The sequence below is a fragment of the Corvus moneduloides genome, chromosome 26 (genome assembly GCF_009650955.1).
Source record: "Corvus moneduloides isolate bCorMon1 chromosome 26, bCorMon1.pri, whole genome shotgun sequence".
In the NCBI taxonomy this organism is placed as follows: domain Eukaryota; kingdom Metazoa; phylum Chordata; class Aves; order Passeriformes; family Corvidae; genus Corvus; species Corvus moneduloides.
The window spans coordinates 596,597-612,723 of record NC_045501.1 but is presented as its reverse complement, the minus strand read 5'-3'; the positions used below and the strand labels follow the sequence as shown (position 1 = coordinate 612,723).

At 64.8% G+C, this 16,127-nt stretch overlaps 1 protein-coding gene across 4 annotated transcripts; it reads right to left on the bottom strand.

Moving 5' to 3' along the window:
• Nucleotides 1-1,777: 1,777 nt before the first annotated feature.
• Nucleotides 1,778-14,849, bottom strand: SLC4A1 (solute carrier family 4 member 1 (Diego blood group)). Of its 4 annotated transcripts, none has more exons than XM_032091682.1 (22): nucleotides 14,765-14,849; nucleotides 11,841-11,932; nucleotides 11,635-11,731; nucleotides 10,680-10,749; nucleotides 10,465-10,562; nucleotides 9,309-9,382; nucleotides 8,949-9,126; nucleotides 8,734-8,869; nucleotides 8,390-8,531; nucleotides 7,893-7,962; nucleotides 7,134-7,318; nucleotides 6,438-6,648; nucleotides 6,124-6,330; nucleotides 5,769-5,917; nucleotides 5,127-5,321; nucleotides 4,506-4,673; nucleotides 4,256-4,345; nucleotides 3,995-4,161; nucleotides 3,631-3,884; nucleotides 3,376-3,545; nucleotides 2,978-3,151; nucleotides 1,778-2,607 (listed from the first exon to the last, which is right to left on the bottom strand). In XM_032091682.1, exons 2-22 carry the CDS (start codon nucleotides 11,856-11,858, stop codon nucleotides 2,527-2,529), a joined length of 2,934 nt encoding a protein of 977 aa, XP_031947573.1. In that variant the 5' UTR covers nucleotides 11,859-11,932; nucleotides 14,765-14,849; the 3' UTR covers nucleotides 1,778-2,526. The 4 variants fall into 4 exon arrangements, with proteins under 4 accessions (XP_031947573.1, XP_031947575.1, XP_031947576.1 ...); XM_032091684.1 differs by lacking the exon at nucleotides 14,765-14,849 and adding an exon at nucleotides 13,118-13,218; XM_032091685.1 differs by lacking the exon at nucleotides 11,841-11,932.
• Nucleotides 14,850-16,127: the final 1,278 nt, after the last annotated feature.

The following is a 16,127-nucleotide window of genomic DNA, read 5'->3' as shown; positions in this document are numbered from 1 at the left end:
GATCCCCCTCTGGAGCTCAATGCTCCCCCCTCCTCATTAGCAACCAGTTAATTAGCATTTATTTCCCCCTCGTTACTCCTGACCTTTCCTAATTCCCCCCTCCATTTCCCAGGGCTGAGGCAAGTTCAAAGAAGAGCTTGACCTAAATTCCCAACCCCAAACCGGGCTGGATCCCGCGGCAGTGACCTCGCTGCCATCTCCCAGGGAACAACAAACTCTTCCCAGGGTGGAAAACGTGAGGGGTGGGTGCAGGCAGATGCTGGCCTCCATCGCCGATATTTGGGGGCAGGATGGCGCATTTGGAGCCCTCCGGATGGCACACGTCGTGGCTCGTCCATGTGAGGCCGGCACAGGGATGGGAGCTCCCAGCTCTGTGGGCCTTGGGCTGGGAAGCACCATCCGTGTGCTTCCCTCTCTGGAAAACTCGGGCTAGCAGCTGTGCTGGGCTTGGGAAAACCTGGTGGCCACACTGGGGTTTATCCCAGCCCCTCAGAGAGGCTTTGGCATTCCAGTTGGGAGCGATCCTGGATGCTGCTCCCAATTCCTGCCCCATGGAAAGGCTGGGGGCGAACGGGCACGGCCCTTCCCACGGCCCCGCTGACGGAGCCGGTGTCGCCCATTCATTAATGGGATTATGGATAATCGGGGTCAATCCAGTGCCGGGGCTGGGGGAGGGGCGGGGGCTGCTCTGTGTCCTGTGCCAGCAGCACTGGATCGGGGTGTTCCCAATCCCCCTGGAATGGGGACAGCCGTGGCAGTGGATGGTGGCAGGGTGCACTCCCGGCGTGCAGGGAGGTGGAGGGGGATCAGCTTCCTGGGATGGCTCCTGGGAGCGTCCTGGAATGGCCACAGAGAACACCCAGGGATGGTTGTGGGGAGCGTTCCGGAATGCTGGAATGCAGCGAGGATCTTGGGATTTTGGGGTTCAGTGAGCATCCCAGGATACCGTGACAAGGATCCTGGTACAGCTGCACTGTGCATTCTGGGGGGATGGACACCTCCAAAGATGCTGCTGCTCTCTTTTGGGGGGGAATTAAGGCACCACCCCAGAAAATTCCGAGCTGGAAAGAAAACACCCATTTCCTGTCTGATTTTATTAATTTTTTTATTAAAGCCTGATACAGAGGTGTGGGGAAGGGAAGCAGAAACCCCCAAAGATGGAAACATTTTTATTTCAGACACGTAATTAATAAAACTAAACCAACCCAAACACGAGGCAGCGCAGCCCTGGGTGTGGCCGCCCCTTCCCACCCCCCCACGCTGATTTTGGGGTTCCCCACTCTGATTTATGCAAAAAGGAGCAAATTTGGAGCCTGATCTGGTGCCCTGCACCCTGGTCACAACCAACCCTTGGGGCTGCCCAGGGCAGAATCAGCCCTGGCAGGAGCAGGGGATGCTCAGCTGGGTTGGGAGCAATCCCAAGGGAAATGGGGCAAGATTTGGTGAGCAAGCAAGGGAAAAATCAGGGAAAAACTACACGGATTTACCTGAAATGCTATGAAAATAAAGAGGACTAATTAACTAACTAACACCAACTTATTAGTTAAATGACGCTGCCAGACTGGTCCATAGAGTTTAGGCCCTGACCAGGGTCCTTTAAAATCATCTTTTCTAGAAAATTCTAGATTTTGCTATAATTCTCTAATATATACACACACGCACATGGCCCCACTGCGGTGGGGGCAAACCAGCCCGAAAAATAAATTACAAACCCCCCCGGTAGCATCAAATATACAGATCACTCCTTGCAGCCACTTTTTTTTTTCTCTTTTTCCTATTTTTTTTTTTTTTTCATTTTTAAGGTGCTTTTTTTTTAAATTTTGCTTGGCTCTAAGTGAATTCTACCCGCAGAAGCATCAGCATAATTAAAAGTATTTTTTTTGGTGTATTTTTAGCATGATTGTTTTCACTGTAAATGTATAAACCCCCTCGCTGGACTATTTACATCCCGACTCTGGGACGTGCTGGGAGTGCAGCGGAGCAGCTGCAAAGATCCCACGGAGCAAGCGGTGGAGAAAACGGGAGAAGGGCTCCACAGGGCGAAGGGTCTGTCCCAGCTTGTTGAAAGTTTATCTGGGGAGAGGGGCTGGGCTGGAGGTGCTCCCCCGGGGGGGTGACAGTGGGGAGGACCCCGTCCTGCTGTATCTCTGTCCCCGCCTTCCTCCTCCCTCCAGGCTCCAGCGTCTTCCTCCGGCTCCTTCCCACGCTGGGTGCCTGGTGGTGGCCTTGGGGACGGGACAGTGACACATCCCACCTTGCCACGGGTGGAGGGTGGCTCGTGGGACCCTCCCCCAACCCAGGCGACCCCTTCCCCAGCGGGCAGCAAAGTGGGGGTGAGATCACATCATCCAAAATATTTTTAAAAATAGACAAAAAAAGAAGGGAAAAACAAAAAAGGCTCCATTCCCAGGGTGGGCATGTGGGGACTGTGTCCCCAGATCCTTCTTGGTTGCCCGGTGGCCCCAGGATGGCAGCAGTGGAGAGGGAAGCGGGGCTGGGGGGGCATCAGGGGGCCAGGGCCGGCCCTTAACTGGGCATCTGCACCTCGTCGTACACGTCCGTCCCCTCTGCCTCCTCAAAGGTCACCACGGCGTCATCCGCGTCCAGCTGGAGAGGGGAGAGGCCGTGAGGGGACAGGGATGGGGACAGGGGATGGGGACAGGGACACTGACAGGGATGGAGACGGAGATGGGGGCTGGTGGGGATATGGGAATAGGGGCAGCAATGAGGCTGGGGAAAGGGGTGGGGATGGGGACAGGAATGGGGCAGGGATGGGGTGAGGATGGGGGCACGGGTGGGGTGAGGGACGCAGATGGGGACAGAGATGGGGATGCAGACAGAGGGAAGATGGAGATGGGGATGGGGAGGACAATAGGGACAGGGATGAGGCAGGGACAGGGATGGGGATGAGAACGGGAACGGGAACAGGGACAGAGGTGGGGCTGGGGACAGAGATGGGTGTGCCAGGGCTACGTACACATTTGAGCTCGATGTCCCGGAAGATCTTGGGGAGCAGGAAGCGCCGCAAGGGTACGGTGAGGATGAGGACAAAGGGCAGGGCCAGCGAGGCCGGCGTGGATTTCACCACCCACAGCACCACAAGGAAGATGATCTGGGTGAAGGTAAAGAGGTGCATCCTCCAAGTCTTCACCTGTGGGACGAGAAGCTGAGGGTTGAGGACGGGGACAGCATCCCACACCCTTCCTGAGGTGTTGGCTGCTGGGGGGAGCAAGAGCAGCGTCCCAAGGAGCCCAGCGAAGTTCAGCGCTGAAGGAGGAGGCTCTCTGGGGAGCCCCGAGCAGTTGCAGGGGTGTCGCAGCCCAGGACACCCCCAAACCCATGGCCACCCATCAGGGTCACACAGGGCTCACTCACCCGGGTGACATAGGGCTCATCGGGGTGGTACTTGGGGGGCTTCAGCAGGAGCAGGATGCGGTCGAAGAGCTGGATGCCGAAGAGGGAGGTGACCCCCATGTAGAGGAAGATGCCGAAGAGCACGGCCAGTGGAATGAACTTCAGGATGGGCTCCATCAGGATGGAGACACCTGCGGTGGAGAAGGAGAGGTTGGGGAGAGTCCCTGGGGACCCCCCCACCCTCACTGCCCATTTGGGGACCCCTCCCCAGCTCACCGATGAGCACGGCCACCAACAGGCCACTGATGCGCTGCTCCTTGACCTCCAGGATCTGGGATTTCTCGCCCGGAGCAGAAGTCTTGCTCATGACAGTGAGGGCATTGGCGTGGGTGATGGTGCGGACGGTGGTGGCACTGAGCCAGGGCATCCCGAAAAGGGCCGCCAGCCCCCCCATGGCCACGATCAGCAGCAGGTCCAGGTGGAAGCCGGTGCCCTTCACCAGTTTCCTCTCGGGCTTGCTGACGATGAGGCTGTGGGGACACAGGGACGAGTTGGTGATGCAGCACCCCGGGGAGGTCCCCTCTATTCCCAACCCACCTGGCACCCCACAGCCCTCCCCTGCCCATATCTCCGTCCTCACGTGGTGATCTGTGTCTCGAGGAAGATGAGGATGAAGACCAGAAGGGCGGGAATCACGGAGGCGAACATCATCCAGATGGGGAATGGGGACTCCTTCCCCAAGGGGTGGATAAACCAGCCCCGGGCAGACGAGTTGGTGACCTGCAGCCCTTTGGGGACGCTCAGTTTCTGGATGGGAGCAGAGATGGGGAGTGAGGGGTGGAACACAGGGACGAGCATCTGCTCCCACATCCCCATTCCCCCCAGCCCTGCCCTCCTAGACCTGGGTGTACGTGTCCTTGATGAAGAAGTCGGCCAGTGCCATGATGAAGATGGAAATGGGCACCCCAAAGTCCCCGATCAAGCGCCGGACCTGTGGGGACACCATGAGAAACCCTGAGTGGCCCCCCCAGCCCAGGGGGTTCCCCCATTGCAGGAACCTGTGATGAATTTGCACGGCCTCAGCCACCGAACCCCCGCTTTGCCCCCGGGGCAGTGGGATGGGGGACGCCACCGTGTCCCCCTGTCCTCACCTTGCCAGGCAGGAAGGAGCTGTTCTTGAACTTGCGGAGGAAGAAGGCCAGGAAGAAGGTGCCGGCCATGAGGACGAGGGACAGCAGCGCCGTGTTGGGCTCCGGCACCCCGGGCTGGAAGTCGGGCTGCAGGTTGTACTGCCGACTCAGAGGGTGATCCTTGAAAATCTGGGGAGGGAAGAGGACAGAGTGAGGGAGGGTGGGGATGGGGATCCCCTGCACCCCCCTGCCATGGTGGGAGCCCTGTGGCACCATCCCGATGGGTGCAGGATGTGAGCCAGGGGCTGGGTGAGGCTGAGAGCTCAGCACAGGCTGAGTAGGGGCGTTTTTAGGGTTGATTTTCTGAGTGGTTTTGGAAGCGGGGATGGAGCAAGGGGTGGGTGGCACAGTGGGGATGGACACGTGTGCCCCAAAATCCCTCTGTGGAGAGAAGCATGGATCATAGAATTACAGAATAGTTAGCACTGGAAGGGGCCTCACAAACTGGGAAACACCTGGAAAAGGGAAGAAAACACCAGGAGACTCCATCCCTCACCTGCATCCCACTTTTTCTATGGAAACCCGGGTGATAACCACAATCTAACCCCCCCTTCCCCACCGTGGGACCCCCGTGCCCCTCACCGTGACCAGCTTGGAGAAGGTCTCAAAGATGAAGATGAGGGAGATGAGGAAGGAGAAGATCTCCTGGGTGTAGCGGGACAGGTAGCGCACCAGGAAGCTGCCCTCGCAGGCCACCACCACCAGCACCAGCAGGATCAGCCAGAAGCCGATCCAGACCCGGCCCACGATGTATTCCAAGCCATTGCTGCTGCAGAACTGGGGAGCCAGAGGGCACAGCCCTGTCAGTCCCCTGGAGCCCCTGGCATGGGCACCCAGGTGGGCTGCACCCACGGTGGCTCCACGCTGCCTTCCTGGGATGGGGACGGTGGCACCTCGGTGTGGCAGGACCCGGTGGGATTGCCCACCCAGCAGCACCTGCCTGCCATCGCCCGTGTGGTGCCACCCACGTGGGGTCAGCTGTTTGGCATCACCTCACATCACCCCAGGGCCACAGCCCGGATGGCTCTGCCTGGCTGGTGTCATCCCTGGGTGCTCACACGGGTGGCATCACCCCCGTACACCCTCCATGTGCCATCCCCCCTGTGCCATCCCCCACGCAGTTGCGCTCTGTCCCTGTCCCAGGGCTGGTGGAGACACCCCAAGCTCGCTGTGGGGACGGCTGGCGGCAGTTGGGGGGCACCCAGGGGCGCAGGGGACACCCACCGAGTAAAAGGCTTCCTCAAAGACGAGGAGGGGTCCCGAGAAGCCGACAACAAGGAGGGGCTGGGCGCTGAGGAGGCTGAAGAGCACGCACTGCACACAGGTGGAGATGAGCAGCTCCGACACCCCCATCATCCCCTTGGTCTTCTCACCTGGCGGGGAGCGGAGCTGGTGGGAGCCGGGCTGGGGGGCAGCGCTGTGCCCCCATCCCGCACCCCTCGGCACCGGGATTAGGGACCATAGTCCCCCAGGAGCATCCCCATGGGATGGTGGAGAAGGCGGAGACACCCCCAGCCCCACGCCCAGCTGGGGGGACATCCCCGTCCCCGGGGGTGCCCCAGCCTGTCCCTCCCATTACCCAGCAAGCCTCCGAAGGTGATGGCGGGTGACAGCGCTGCGAAGTAGATGAAGATGACGGCGGCCAGGCACTGGGGGTTGAGGGCGTCCTTGATGTCGCTGAGATATTTGGGGTACCGGCGGCGGATGTCCCGCACCAGTCCCCCAAAAGGCCACCCCGTCCTGCGCAGGGGGTCATCGTCCTCCGCAGCCGCCGCCTCGTCCGGCCCTGGGGACACATCAGGTGGCCATGGGGGGACCCCGTGTGCAAGGGGGGTGTCCCGCCAGCCACGGGGACAGGGGATTGCGGGGGGTCTGGGATGGTCCCCACCGTACCCAGATCTTTTAGGAAGTCCCCGATGTGCAGCCTCTCGAGGGGTTGGTAGCGCCGTCGGAGCAGCTCCCGCTGCAGCGGGACCAGGGCGCGGAGCAGCTGTTCGTTGGGGGTCTCGGTGGGCGGCAGGACAATGCTGGCATCCAGGAAATCCTCCACGCCCCGCACCAGGTCCTGCCGGGTCTCGGCCAGGTAGGCGTCCTGGCGAAACACCTGCAGGGCGGCCCCGGAACTCAGCCAGCGCCGGCACCCCAGGTGCTGCTGGGCACCCGCCGGCCCCTGAGTGTCCCCGTGGGGACACGGGGATGAGGGGGGACGTGGGGACATGGGCCTGGGGATAGGGGGACACAGGGAGGTGAGGACAGAGGCATGGGGACTTGGGGATAAGGTGGGAGATGGGGGACAGGGGCTTGGGGACAGGGGTGTGGGAGCCAGGCACTCTCAGGCACAGGGTGGGATTGTTGGGGTGTCCTGTGCAGGGCCAGGAGTTGGACTTGATGATCCTTGTGGGTCCCTTCCCACTCAGGATATTCCATGAGTCTGTGATTCTGTGCTTGCTTGGACACGTGGGGACAAGGGCACATGGTGGCACATGGGTACGTAGGGATCAGAGAGGGACATGGCACAGGGGGACAAGCTGCAGCTCCAGGGATGGGGAGTCCGGGGTGCTCGGGGGGCTGGTGGTGGGTGACCCGTACCCTCTCGGACATCATGGTGGCGATGGCACGGCCGATCTCGTGGTAGCTGATTTGGGGGGTGTCGGGCCCCAGGACCACGATGAGGAAGCGGACGGGGAGGGACACATCGAGGACACCGTCCAGTGTCACCGCGTCCTTCAGGCGCACAAAGGCCAGCATTGGCTGCTCCAGGAAGGCTGCACAGCCTGGCGGGAGGATGGGATGGGACAGGGATCATGGGGGACCATGCACAGGGACACAGGGTGTGGGGACGTGGGGACATGGGAGCACAGAGACACGGGGACATCAAAACATGGGGACATCAGGAATGGAGATGAGGTGACACAGAGGCATGAGGGTGTGGGGTGACAAAGAGAATGGGAGAGGGGCACAAAGACATGAGGTCACTGAGACGGGTAAGTGGGCATGCAAGTACAGGGACATGGGTCACGGGGACATGGAGACACGAGGGTAGGTGGGCATGGGAGTATGGGGACACTGGGACACAGGGGACAGAGAGACATGAGGACATGGGGACAAGGGCCATGGGGACATGGGGAGAGGGGCCCAGAGAGCAGCGCTGAGCAGCAGCAGGCGGCGGCGAGAGCTGAGGACGGGGAGAGGCAAAAAAGGCACGAGAAAAGCAGCGCGTGAGCGAGCGCAGCGAGGGGCACGTGGCAAAGCTCCCCCTGCACCCCCTGGCCCTGCAACCCCGCCCCTGCACCCACCCCCTGGCCCTGCAACCCCGGCCCAGCACCCACCATCCCACTGACCACTCACCCACAAGGACCAGGGTGGCCTCGGCACCCTCTGGGATTGTCTCCAGGAGCTGGGGTTTGGGGACCCCACTCTGTTGCAGGCAGATGGATGGGAGGAATCAGCCAGCCAGCCTTGACGGCTGTCCTCCAAGGTCCCCTGTGTCCCCTGTGTACCCTGCATGTCCCCCCCCCGCCCCTGCGTGCCACCCACCACGCCCTGCGTGTTCCCCTGCATGTCCCCCTCCATTCCCAGCATGTCCCCCTCCATCCCATGTCCCTCCTTCTGTTTCCTGCATATCCCCCTACATCTCCTGCATGCCCCCACTGTTCCTGAGTCTCCCCCTCTGTCCCCTGGTGTCCCCCACTGTTCCCTGTGTGTCCCCCTCTGCAGGTGTGTGTGCACAGCTGTGTGTGCGCCTGCATGTGCCGAGGTGTCTGCACCCTGTGTGCATCTCCCAGCCCCACACCCCAGTGCCCGCCGTGCCCCCCGTGCCCCCCGTGCCCCCCATCCCCGCTCACCTGCTCCCTCCCTGCCATCCTACTCATCTCCACAGGCCGCTGCTCCCGCAGAAGCGGCCGCTCCACGTCCGCCCGGGTGGTGCCCGAGCGCTGCACCAGCGCCGGCGGCATCGTCCACACCGACTCATCCTCGGTGGGGTGGCTGAAAACATCGGGGGCGGGGATCAGACACCCCAGTGCCACCAATTCCCCCCCAGGACAGCTCCAGCCCCGTGGGTGTGCAGGTATCCCCAAAGGGGGCTGAGGGGCAGAGCTTTCCCCCCCCGAGCCTGGCTCCATCTGGACACGCTGGGGAGGATCCCAGACCCCGGGACCCACCCTGGGACCACCGGCCCTGGCTGTACCTGTGGCGCAGGAGCAGCGTCCTCATGACATCGTCTCGGTCCTGCGGCTTCATCTGCCTCTCGTAGATCAGCTGGTCGAGGAGGATGTGGACGATGGCCGGCAGCGAGGTGGCCTCCACATTGAGGAGAATGGCACCTGTGGGGACAGCACTGTCACCATCCAGCCAGCGCGAGGTCCTCGCCACCCTCCTGGCGGTCCCCAGAGGTGTCCCCACCTTTGTTCAAAGCCCGGCGGATCTCCAGGAGGCTGTGGTAGGTCAGGAAGGAGAGATGGGGCTGGCTCCAGTCCCCCGATTCCTGGAAGTCCTCCTCCAGCTTGAGCCAGTGGCCGGCCTCCATCCAGCACAAGTCCTTTGCATTGTCCAGGACCAGCTCGTGCAGCTCCACATAGCCCTGCAGCCAGAGATGGAGGGGTCAGGGAGCCCCAGCCACACCGGGGACTCCCAGGACACCCAGCATCCCCCCACAGTGCCCTGGTATCCCCTGGGCTGAGTTGTGGGGTTGGTCCCTGGGTGGCCACAGTCCACCCACCCCAGGAATGGGGAGGGAATGTGGGTCCCTGGGGCAGCACCCACCTCATGGGTGTCCTGCTGGGACAGGAGCCTCCTGCTCCCCGTTGCCTCCAGGTCCACATCGGTCACTGACACAGCTGCAAATGGAGCCACCAATGCGTTAGCCGGTCCCTGCCCCGGCCCGGACCCCTCTGGGGTCTGCTTGAAGTGCGTCCTGTCATCACCCCCATCCCAGCCCCCTTTGGGGTCGCCTGGACGTGTCTCCTTCTCCATCATCCTCACCCCAGACCCAGCTGGAGTTTGCTGGACGTGCCCCTCCGTCACCCCCCGTCCTGCCGGTGCCCACCTCGGTCCCGTCACATCCCCACAGCCCGGCCCCTGGGGCAGGGTGACAGTCTGGCGACATCACCGGGGCTGGGATGGGGACGGGGCTCGTGGCCACCGCCCTGCCACCGGCACAGCCCCAGCACCGGGCACCATCACTGGGATGGGGACACGGGGACAGCACATCCCCGGCCAGCCAGACCCCCGAGGTGTCCCTGTCCCCGTCCCCTGCCTACCTGCGGCCCCCCCTGCGCTCCCCATGTCCCCGCGGCTCCGTCCCTCTAAAGTGGGGACCGATCCCCGCGGCCGCCCTGTGTGCACCGTAAATCCCGCAGCACTTCCTTTGCTGACAGTAAACACCAGCACGGCTCCCGCCCGCCCGCTGTCACCCGCCGTGGGGACAGGCTCACCCCGTCCCCTCCGCCCTCGACGGGGATCACCGCGGTCCCCTCGCCGTCCCCAGCCAGGTCACCCGGCGGGGCCATGCTGCAGGAGCCGCATCCCGCCCTGCCGGGGGAAGGATGCTGCGCCCATGGGAGCAGGGATGGGGCCACTGTGTCCCCGACAGTGTTGGCCGTGGCACGTGGGCACGAGCGTGTCCTCGTCCCTGCCCGCCGCCACCGCCACCGAGCCGCCCGGCGCCAGCCAGCGTTCAGCCCCAAGTGGTTCTTGTCCTCACCCCAAACAAAGACTTTATTTATCCTCAATCAGTGGGCGATTACGGGCAAGTGGCAGCGGTCACCCCGCGGCGTGCCCTGACGCCCGGGCGGCCGTCACCCCGCGGAGGGTGGGACAGGGGGGTGGCAGAACCGGGACGGGCAGCGCGATGGAGGGCTGGGGTAGGGGGGGACGCCGGGGCTGGGCTTTGTCCCCCAGGGCCCCCGCGGTCACTCACGCTGCCCTTCGCCACGGCTGGGGTGTCCCGGGGGGGCCCCGGCCGAGCGCCTCTTCCCGTCCAGGTCATAAAATCCCCGGCGGCCGGGCAGAAACTGGCTGCAAAACACACACCGAGGGCACGGGGGGTCAGCGCCGGGCACCGCGGGTGCCACCAGCCTCCCCCGGTGATGCCAGTCGGGCAGGCAGAGCCCCCGCCGCGATCTGGGGACTCACCGCAGGGGCTTCATCTCCTCGGCCCTGGCCCTCCACGCCTGCAGGGGGGACCCGATGCCAGCGCCGGCCCCTGCGCAGAACAGGCGGCAGCGTTACCCCATCTGTGTCACCCCAACGGGGGACTCGAGCCCAAACACCTCCTCAGGATGGCAGCTCCAAAACAACCGTGCCTGGGGCAAGGGGATGCTCGGCAGCACGCAGACCTCCAAACTCCCCTCACCTCCCTCCCCGGGGGCTCAGGGACCTCGCGGGTCCCCAGGCTCAGCCCCACTTCGGGTACCCACAGCCCTGGCGCTGGAGGTGGCACCTCACGGCTCCAGGGCTTCGGCAAAGGGAGTCGCTGCCTTTGGGTGATGCCACCCTGAGGGTGGGTGTCCCTGCCTGACCCCGCGCCGCGAGCGAGCCCCGCTGCCAGTGCCGTGCTGGCACCCAGGAAGCGCATCCATGCAAGACGTCTGTGCAACGCTGCGCCCGTGCAACACATCTGTGCAGCCCATGCAACGCGCCTGTGCCATGCAACGCGCCTGTGCCATGCTGGCACCCATGCAACGAGGTGCCAAAACGCCATGTGTGCCCATGAGAAGCCGGCAGCCATGAACAGCCATGTCCATGCACTGCTGGTGCCCGTGCCACACCCCTGTGCCGTGCTGGTGTCCCTGCACCACAAAACTCTGCTGCCCACCCAATGGGTGACCTTGAGCCACTGGTGCCCCTGGGTGCAATGCTGGCACCCAGCTGGTGCCATCGTCCCTGCAAAGCTGTCACCCGTGTAATGCCATTGTCACATATGCAACACAGTCACTTCTGTGGCACCGGTGCTGTGTGATACACCCATGCTCTGCCACACCCGTGCAGTGCTGGCACCCCTGTGACACTGGTGCCCATGCAATGCCACCTCTGTGCAGCACTGATGCCCACCCTGCCAGTGCCCCCTGGCACCCCAGGAGCCACTCACTGCTCATCTCGCCCAGTGACAGGTGAGAGCTCTTTAGGCCGGGGTCCTCGTAGCCTTCGGGGTCCAGGCTCCTCCTCATGCCCTCCTCGTAGGACTCCTGTGGGACAGAGAGAAGGGGGTCAGCAGGGTCCGGCACCCCCAACGCCTCGCCGGGGCCGTGCCGGGGCGCAGCGGCGGAGCCGGGGCAGGGGGCCGGGTGTCCCTACCTGGCCGGGCCCCTCCATGGCTCCGGGCTCGGCCCCCGCTGCTGCCTCGGCGCGTCCCGGAGCTCAGCCCGGTGCCACCATAACCCAGCGCTCTGCGGGGCGGGCGCGGGGGAAACGAGAGAGAACACGTTAGCAGAGAGCAGGGCACCTCTCGGTGCCCCGGGGACTGGGGTTTGTCCCCTGGAATGGGGCTGGGGCTGGACGCCGTGGCCGTTCCCGCAACCCCTGCCTGCCTAACCCGCTCCCCACGGGCTGGGAGGTTCTGGGGTTGGGGGTCCCCGGGGAAGTCATGCCCTGCCCTGTCGCCATCCGGGATGGGAACCGACGTCAGGACATGGCAGAGCCCCGGCAGCTTCCCACCAGGGACGTGGCATCCCGCCCTGACCCACCCACACCCACGCACACGATGCCCTGTGCACAGGGTCAGGTCCTGCACGGACCCACACCCAGGGACTGGGATCCCACACGACCCTCTCGTGTGTGGGTGGGGGTCCCGTATAGTCCCACACACACGGGCTGGGGTCCTACACAACCCCTTGCACGTGGGTGGGGGTCCTATATAGACCCACGCACATGTCTGGGGTCCTACACAGCTCCTTGCAACCCCTTGCACATGTGTGAGGGTCCTGTATAGTCCCACACACACGGGCTGGGGTCTCCCACACAGTGCCCAGGTCCCCCAGCACACGGCCCCAGCCCCTGGCAGAGCGAGGTGGGGAGAAGGGGGAAAACTGAGGCACAGCTGGACTCACGGGACACCCCAAAACCGGGCGGGATGAGCACCCCACAGCCCCCCAGGGTGCACAGCTGGGGAGGTCCCTGCTGCTGCCCTTCCATCAGCACCCAGATCCTCTGCCTGCACCCCCAGTGACCCCCTGTGTCCCCTGTCCTCCCCTGCGTGTCCCGTGCCCCCCCCGGCCCCCGCAGCTGCCCCGGGGCTGTGCCGCGGGACAACCGCCAGGGGGCGCCCTGCCCCGCACTCCGCCCCCCAAATCCGCCCCGGGGCAGCCCCGGAGGGACCCGGGGGTCCGGACCCCCCAAACCCCCTCACCCGTGAGCCCCGTCCCGCCCCAGCCCCGAGTCCCTGAGGAGGGGCGTCATGACCCGGGACCCCCAACCCCGCTGCTCCAGCCCCGCCGTGGGGACCCCCACAGCTCGGGGGGACGAGGGACTCCGGCTGTCCTCCGCCAGCCCGGGACAGGGACCCCACATGCGGGCTCAGGGGCAAGGTCAGGGCGTGGGCGGCTTTGGGGAGAACCAGCCCCCCCAGATCTCACCGGGGTGATGCAGGAGCTCGCTCCCGTCCGGGGGTGGCGGGAGCCGGGGTGGGGTCCCGGACACCCCGCGGGGGCCACGGGATCCCCGGTGGGGCCACACGGGATCCCCGGCGGGGCGCGGGAGCCGCGGCGGGGCCGCAGGATCGACGGCCAGCCTCCGACTCGGCCGTGTCCTTCCTGCCCCGCCTGGCCCCGGGGCCGGCGGCCCCCGGCCCCCAGCCCGGCCTGTCCCGGGCCCCCCCGGCCCCCCCAGCCCCGCCGGCGGCTCTTGCATCAGCCCGGTGCGCCGGGCTGTGCCCCGCTGATAACGCCCGACACCGGGCGTCGGCCCCTGCCCCGCTCCACCCGCTGTCCCCCGCTCTGCCCCGCAGCGCCCCGGGCCGGGGTGCGGGGCCGGGGACCCGCGGGGTGCTGCGGCACCCGGCAGCGAGATCACCCGGACCCCCGAACGCATCCCTGTGCCACCCCGCGCTGTACAGAGCCCACAGAGCCCCTGTGGAGCCCACGCTCCAGCCCTGGCACCGATGGAGCACGGCCTGGCCCACGAACCCCCCGGGCATGCAGGGCCCCCCGTCCCACATCGTGTGCCCGGGATGGACTCCAACCTCCCGCACCACACACCCCACGTGCGGAGCCCGTGTCTCCCACACCGCACAGCCGACGTGGTCCCTATGGAGTCCATACATCCCACACCATCCAGGCGGCGTGGCTGGGGTCCTCCTGCAGTGGGTACAGCCACCACGGCTCCCTATGGAGTCCGTACATCCCCTGCCATGCAGTAACGTGACTCAGGACTGGGCTCACACCTCCTACACCAAACATCCTGCACGGCTCCACACGGAGCCCACACCCCGCACCATCCACGCCCCGTAACGGGGATCCTTCTGCCGCCACCACGGCTCCGTGAGGACCCCGTGTATCCCACCCCATCCATGGGCATGGCTGGGATCCCTCCTGCCTCCTCCCGCGGCTCCGCATGGAGTCAGTACATCCCAAACCATCCACGCAACGTGGGACTGCTCCTTCCGCAATGGGCGCAGCCCCGAGGCTCCGTGTGGAGTCCATCCATCCCATGCCATCCATGCAGCACGGCAGGGATCTTTCACCCGGCAGGTGCCCAACACGGCTCAGCACGGAGCCCATACATCCCGTGCCATCCCATGGCTGGCACCCCTCTGGTGGCTCCCTATGGAGCCCATACATCCCGTGCCATCCCATGGCTGGCACCCCTCTGGTGGCTCCCTATGGAGCCCATACATCCCGTGCCATCCCATGGCTGGCACCCCTCTGGTGGCTCCCTATGGAGCCCATACATCCCGTGCCATCCCATGGCTGGCACCCCTCTGGTGGCTCCCTATGGAGCCCATACATCCCGTGCCATCCCATGGCTGGCATCCCTCTGGTGGCTCCCTATGGAGCCCATACATCCCGTGCCATCCCATGGCTGGCACCCCTCCCACCGCGTGTGCCCCCTGGCTCCCTATGGAGCCCATACCCCCCATCCCACAGCACCTCCCACCCCAACACCCTCTGCTGACGCCCCACGCCAGGGGCACCCCAGGTGCCCTCCCGGCCCCGCCATCCCCCCGCCCACCCCATCTTCCCCCTCCCAGTCCCAGGGACACCCCGAGGTGACCCCGCACCTACCCCTGGGGTGCCTCCGGACGCCCCTGCCCGCGCTCTGCCTGCGGCTGCCCGGGGTGTGAGACGCCAGTGCCTGAGTCACGCTCACCTCCCTAATCTCGCCCCCCCCGGGCTCACCCGGCCCCCCCGGGGCCCCCCATAAAAACAAGGTTATCGGGGTGCAACATCTGCGGGGTGTAAAGCTGCGCCCGGCTAAGCCCCGCCTGTGTCCCGCTGTCCTGCCGTCCCTCACCCAGCCCTGGCACCCCGGGACCTGCTCCCACTGCCCCCCTTCACCCCCCCAATCTTGTTTACCTCCGGGTTTCCCTGGAGGGAATTCCCGGGATCCCCCCGGTTGTCCCCCCCTTTCTGCGGGGGTTGTGGTGTTCTCTTTTAAAAAAAAAAAATTGAAAAAAAGGGGGTTCCTGAGGAGGTTCCCTTGGGGAGGAGGCGCGGGGGGGACACGGGGATGGGGTGTCCATCTGCTCCATGGGATTGCTGTCACTGGGGTGCCCTGGAGAGGGGTGGGATGCTTTGGAGGAGGGCGAGGGGTGTGTGTGCACACGCGTGTGGGCCTCTGCATTAGGCGTGTGAGGGAGGCACATCCTTGCGTGTGTGCACAGCTACGGAGCTGCGCTCACACCCAGGACACCCAGGGATGTGTGTGTCTCTACGTTTGCAGCCTTTCTAAAAGGATCTCAGCCCCAAAATCCCAATCCCAAAATCCCAATCCCAGATCCCAGGGCAAGGGTGAGGTGGGGAGCCTTACACACACACACACACACACACACAATTCCACACCAACCCCCAGCACTTGGGGACTCCCACAGGGTCCCCCCAGCAGTGAGGTGACACCGGTGCTGTCCCCACTGTGCCAGACCACTCTGGGGCCCACCCAGGTTGGGGGCTTGGTCCCACACGTTGGGGTCCTGGTGGCACCCAGAGCGGGTGGAGGGGTGGTGCTGGGTCTGGGTGTCCCGATAACGGCCCCCAGCCTTATCTGGGTGCTGCCAAGGGCTCCGCTCCCTGCACGGCCATGGGGATTTTGGGGGTCCCTCCCCGCATTGCACCCACCTGTCCCCCAGCTGGGCTCTGTTGGCTGAGGTCCCCTTGGCAGGGGCACAGGGGGTGTGTGGCACCCTGGTGGGCACAGGGAGGTGGGACATGTCCCCATGGGGATGTCTGTCTGCTGAGGGTGACTCTGATTTATTCGGGGGCTGTGGAGGTTTGCGTGGCTGCTGTGGGATTCACACCCCCCCCCCCCTTCCCGATTTCTCTGTCACAACAACGGGGAAACTGAGGCACAGTGAAAAACGGGGGGGAGGGGGGTGCCCCCAGCACAGTCAGCCCCCGCCCCCCCCGGTGAAGGGGGTCCCCCGCCCCCCTC

Coding starts and splice junctions, on each gene's coding strand:
- SLC4A1 (XM_032091682.1), bottom strand. Junction 10,563..10,679: donor GAGGAGATGAAGCCCCTGCG/GTGAGTCCCCAG, acceptor TGTGTTTTGCAG/CCAGTTTCTGCCCGGCCGCC. Junction 4,674..5,126: donor CCTTCTCCAAGCTGGTCACG/GTGAGGGGCACG, acceptor TTCCCTCCCCAG/ATTTTCAAGGATCACCCTCT.